The sequence below is a fragment of the Rissa tridactyla genome, unplaced genomic scaffold (assembly GCF_028500815.1).
Source record: "Rissa tridactyla isolate bRisTri1 unplaced genomic scaffold, bRisTri1.patW.cur.20221130 scaffold_37, whole genome shotgun sequence".
Taxonomy (NCBI): Eukaryota; Metazoa; Chordata; class Aves; order Charadriiformes; family Laridae; genus Rissa; species Rissa tridactyla.
This window is the reverse complement of record NW_026529584.1, coordinates 873594-879247: the sequence shown is the minus strand read 5'-3', so window position 1 is coordinate 879247 and position 5654 is coordinate 873594. Positions and strand designations below refer to the sequence as shown.

Genomic DNA, 5654 nt, shown 5'->3' with positions numbered 1-5654 from the left:
AGCCCCAGAGATGGGGGGCATGTGGGCACAAGGCAAAGGCAGTCAGTAGGCCCCTGTGTCCTCCTCCCCAGGATATTCTGAGGGGTCTGCAGCCCCTCTGTGCCATCCCCTCTCCCCAGCCCAGTACAAGAGCCCTGGCCCTGGGGACCCTCAGGCAGCTCCTGCCGCCCCAGTGACAGAGTGGCACTGGGACAGCCTGCCCCAGGCTGCTGCAGCCAGAAAGGTCTTCTCATTTCCCATCCATTCAGCCCTGCTGCTGATGGGTCTCAGAAAAGGAAGTGTTAGCTGGTTCATGTATTTTATTTAAACACACAGAGCGCCTGACTCTTCATTTACAGAAATATTTTGTGTCACAGACGAGAGGTGAAAAGTTAAGGAGGAGGGGAGGAATAGTGAAGGCTTGTCACACCAGGTACAGGGAATCCTTTGCAGAGGAAGGTACACAGTCTATGGCTGATGAAAAAATGTCCAATCAGTTTCCTCAGGGCACCCTTGAGCTCCTGGTTCCTCATGCTGTAGATGAGGGGGTTCACTGCTGGAGGCAACACCGAGTACAGAATTGACAGCACCAGATCTAAGGATGGTGAGGAGATGGAGGAGGGTTTCAGGTAGGCAAATACAGCAGTGCTGATAAACAGGGAGACAATGACCAGGTGAGGGAGGCACGTGGAAAAGGCTTTGTGCCGTCCCTGCTCTGAGGGGATTCTCAGCACAGCCCTGAAGATCTGCACATAGGACACCACAATGAAAACAAAACACGTAAAGAATAAACAGGCACCAAACACAATAAGCCCAACTTCCCTGAGGTAGTCCGAGTCTGTGCAGGAGAGCTTGAGGATCTGGGGGATTTCACAGAAAAATTGGTCTAGGCCATTTCCTTGACAGAGAGATATTGAAAATGTATTGGCTGTGTGCAGCAGAGCATAGAGAAAGCCACTGCCCCAGGCAGCTGCTGCCATGTGGACACAAGCTCTGCTGCCCAGGAGGGACCCATAGTGCAGGGGTTTGCAGATGGCAACGTAGCGGTCGTAGGACATGATTGTCAGAAGATAAAACTCTGCTGAGATCAAGAAGGCAAAGAAAAAGACCTGGGCAGCACATCCCGAGAAGGAGATGGCCCTGGTGTCCCAGAGGGAATTGGCCATGGCTTTGGGCAGAGTGGTGGAGATGCAGCCCAGGTCGAGGAGGGCGAGGTTGAGGAGGAAGAAGTACATGGGGGTGTGGAGGCGGTGGTCACAGGCTACGGCAGTGATGATGAGGCCATTGCCCAGGAGGGCAGCCAGGTAGATGCCCAGGAAGAGGCAGAAGTGCAAGAGCTGCAGCTCCCGTGTGTCTGCGAATGCCAGGAGGAGGAAGTGGGTGATGGAGCTGCCGTTGGACATCGCATCCCTTTGTTCCCGAGGTACTGCCAAAGGAGGAAAGCCCACTCACAAGTCAGGACAGCTCTGAGCAAATCTCTTCCCATTGCCTGCCCTTCCAAACCCCAGCTGCGGAAACACACTTTGCCCGTGTCCTTTTTTGCGGGAGCTTTCTGCATTGCCCTTGTTGGAGCTCTCATTGTTGCTGGCCAAGTGTGCTGTGAGGAGCAGAGCTCTGCTTGTGGGCTCCCAAGGAGTCATCCCTGCTCCACAGCCACGGGGATTGGGGAAAGGGGTTACAGCTTCTGCCATTCACTAGTTACCTCATCTGTAATCCACTCGTAACGCAGAGGAGCTGCTCAGCATATTCCTGCAGGAAAACCTCAAGGAAACTCCTGGTCGTCCTCAAACTGCAGTGACATGAGCAGAGCCAGCTCACTCCTCAGCCTTGTTGTGGGGGGAAAGACCACGCAGCTCTTGACTCACTGCCCCCCGACCCCCTGCAGAGGGATAGGGAGAAGAGGGAGAAAAAGGAATAAAAATCTCATGGGTTGAGATACAGACAGTTTGATAGACCAGTAACGGGAAAGAAACTAACAATCATTTTAAAAGAATATAGGAAGCCAGGAGTGATGCAGTACAATTGCTTACCCCCTGATGCCCATCCCGAACAGCGAACACGGATTCCTGCTGCCCGGCCAACCCCCATTTCTATACTGAGCAGGACCAGCCCAAGGCATTTTATTGACCTCTCTGGTGGTTTTGGTGCTGAGCCCATGAAGCTCAGACACAGGGGAGGCTGATGAAACCTCTCCAGAAGTCAACGTCAGATGCAAACTCCAAAGTTTCTTGGAGCGTTAATGGGTCCCACTGAGGGCCATTAGTGCCAAAGGCTCCTGGGGGCTCGTTCGAGGGAAAACTGGACGCAGTGAGGGCAGGTAGGCAAAGGCAATGGAGAGGTGTCTCTGATGCTGGCTAATGCTGAATGTGTGAGAGGAAGGCAAAGGGCCAAGCCCTGGCCTCCAGCCCCTGGGAAGGGAGATCCTGCCCCACAAGGACAGCTCAGGGCTCTTCCTGGGGCATTGTGATGGGAGGACGTGCAATGCCAAGGGCAGAAAGACAGAATGACGGCTCCCGGGTGGGGAAGAGGAGGCGCTAAGGCCCTAGTGCTGTAAGGAAAAGGTGTCTTCTGGTAGCCTTGGTGGCACCGACAACAGCCACAGCCAGGAGGAGAAAGACATAAGCAGTGTTGGGGGCTTTCAGCCTTGCCAACTCCCTTGATCGTCTCCACTACAGGCTGTGGCTAGAGAGCTGCCCTGCAGAAAATCACCTGGGGGTGTTGGTCAACTGCCGGCTGAATATGAGCCAGCAGTGTGCCCAGGTGGCCAAGAAGGCCAACAGCATCCTGGCCTTTATCAGGAACAGTGTGGTGAGCAGGACTAGGGAAGTGACTGTCCCCCTGGATTCGGCACTGGTCAGGCCCCACCTCGAGTACTGTGTCCAGTTTTGGGCCCCTCACCACAAAAGAAGACATTGAGGTGCTTGAGCGGGTCTAGGGAAGGGCAAAGGAGCTGGTGAGGGATTTGGAGGATAAATCTTATGAGGAGTGGCTGAGGGAGCTGGGATTGTTTAGCCTGGAGAAATGGAGGCTGAGGATATTTGGAAAAAATTTTACACTGAAGCAGTTAATAAGCATTGGAACAGGCTGCCCAGAAAGTGGTTGAGGCACCACCTCTGGAGGTATTTAAAAAACGGGCAGACATAGTGCTTAGAGCTATGGTTTAGTGATGGTTTTTGTCAGAGTTAGGTTGATGGTTGGACTAGGTGATCTGAAAGGTCCCTTCTGTTGCATGAAAATGGGCCAAGCGGTTTTGGCAGAAGATAAACCCCCTTGCGTTCTAACACTCCTCACCGAGGTGGGGGACCAGGTGCGGCTGGGTTTAAATTCGGAGTGATGCCCCATCCAGCACTATCAGTCCAATCGCGTTTAATATGTATTAAAATGTTACGGTTTGGATACACTGATAGTGGGCTGCACCTTCAGTCTAGTCGTGCTCCTGAACTAGCACGGCCACTCTCCAGTCTTTGGTCGCGTTCAGTGAGAAAGCGAAACGACCAGCTACTGAGACAGTGCTGTTTATTTAAACAACAGGTATATAGGATTGCCGGTGATAAATACACTGTCTGCAAAGCATGTGCAAATAACGATATTGTTAAATATACAAAAGGCACAATGAAGTTATATACAATACAGCCTGGCTATATAATGTAGGAGAGAGATTCTCTACAGAGATTTCTAAGTTTCCCGAGGAAACACTCGGTATGATCTAAGTCTTACCCAAAGGCGTCCCTATGGCGGGGAAGAAAGGCTCAGCCAGTCGACTGGTCCCGGAAGTTAGTGATGGAATTCTCCTGACTTGTTCGTGATGGTGTCTTCCCCGATATCCCCCCTCTCTCGGGCTATATTTATAGTATTTATTTTATCTTCAAAGTGGAGTCTGAGTGACTTTAGTCATAAATTCTTTCATTATGATTGGTGTACTCAAGGAGGAGTGCTCGCTACTTGGGGGCGGGTAGCCTCTGGGATGGAGGTGTGTTTTGGTACATTGTAATGAGCAAAGTTCGCACAAAGGACAAAATTTCATCAAAATTTGATGAAATGTTGGCTCAGGTAGCGAGTAGGCCAATCGTCTGTTTCGTAGTAAGCAAGTAGGCAGCTTATCTGTTCCGTAGTACTATCTCGTTCCCATATCTGCTATTCGTCACAAGGCAAGGCCACGGAACAATAATATAAGACGGGCAGACATAGTGCTTAGAGATACGGTGTAGTGATGGCTTTTGTCAGAGGTAGGCTGATGGTTGGACTAGGTGATCTGAAAGGTCCCTCCCAACCAAGCCAATTCTATGATTCTATTAACCTTTTGTTCCCTTTTCCAGTCTTCTTCCACTCTCAAGTTCTTCTCTTGGATCATCCTCATCTCCTCCCATACAAAGAGCCAACTCTTTTCCTCTGTCGTTGTTGGCCCTTCCCTTGGTGTTTCTGAGATGGTGACAGTGGCACTTTCCACCTTCCTCATGACGTCCATGACACTAGTAACCCCTTTTCTTACCTCTGCTGTCCTACAGCTACTCAAGTTGTCTTGTTAGAGGAACCACGACTCAGCATGAGCCATCTGCACGTGCAATTTAAATGCTGACATGCTGGAGCTTCAGTGCACAGGGACCTTGAGACACCTGGGGATGTGGCCAACAGAGACCTCCTCTAGTTTTTGAAGGAGAATGGGCAAAGTGGGACAGGACCAAGTGAGGGGTGAGTCTGAGGAGAGGGGCCTGCGCATTTTGAGGGATGCCATATGAGCCTCTGGTAAAGGCTCAGCACCATTAAGGCCAGCTGCATATGAGGTGGTGTTAGAAGGACTGTGGCGACCCAGACAAGGGGAGTTATTGTCCCCCTCGACTCAGCACTGGTGTGGCCACATCTGCTCTCATAGTATCCCAGAATGGTTTGGGTTTGAAGGGACCTTGAAAGACCATCTAGTCCAATCCCTGTTTTTTAGGGACATCTGCGACTCGATCAGGATGCTCAAAGCCCCGCCCTACCTGTCCCTGAACACCGCCAACGATGGGGAATCCAGAACTTCTCAGTGCAACCTTTTCCAGTGTCTCACCACCCTCATTGTTAAAAATTTCTTCCCTATGTCCAATCTAAATAACCTCTTTCAGTGTAAAGCCATTGACCCTTGTCCTGTCATTACTGGCCCTGCAAAAATATCTCTCTCTCTCTCTGTTATAAGCCTCCCTCATACATTGAAAGGCTGAAAGAACGTCTCCTTGGAGCTTTTTTGTTTCCAGGCTCAACAACTTCAACTCTCTCAGTTTCTCTTCCTGGGAGACATCTTCCGTCCCTCCAATGATTGTTGTGATACATCTCTTGACCCGCTCTAACAGCTTTAGGCGTGAGGCATGTGGTGAGGGTTTCAGCTTTGGCGTTAGTGTTCAGGGAAGGGCTACAGATGAGAGCTGCAGGTGAGGGATTAGGGTTAGGGTCCAGGCAAAGGCTTAGGGGGAGCTGCGTCGTGCCGAGTCTGAGGGGCACGAGTGTGGAAGGCACTCAGCGTGTATGGGCCCTGGTGGTGAGCAGAGGGAAAGCTCATGTGGTGATGGCCAAAAGCATCCCCATTGCAATGAGCTGGGGATTAGCACTGGGCCCCTTGGCTTGGCAGGGCACATCCAGGGGGCTACAGCACACAGGATGTCTCTGCCTCCTTTCTTTGTCACCCTGCAATCACTGCCTCT

General features: G+C 51.3%; 1 protein-coding gene across 1 annotated transcript; it reads right to left on the bottom strand.

Annotated features, from left to right (window-relative positions):
* Window positions 1-461: 461 nt before the first annotated feature.
* Window positions 462-1382, bottom strand: LOC128903476 (olfactory receptor 14J1-like; the record flags this gene model as incomplete). The annotated part of the gene is made up of 1 exon (XM_054187489.1): window positions 462-1382. A coding segment is annotated over exon 1 (921 nt), but the record flags the coding sequence as incomplete, so codon positions are not given.
* Between the last annotated feature and the right edge of the window lie 4272 nt (window positions 1383-5654).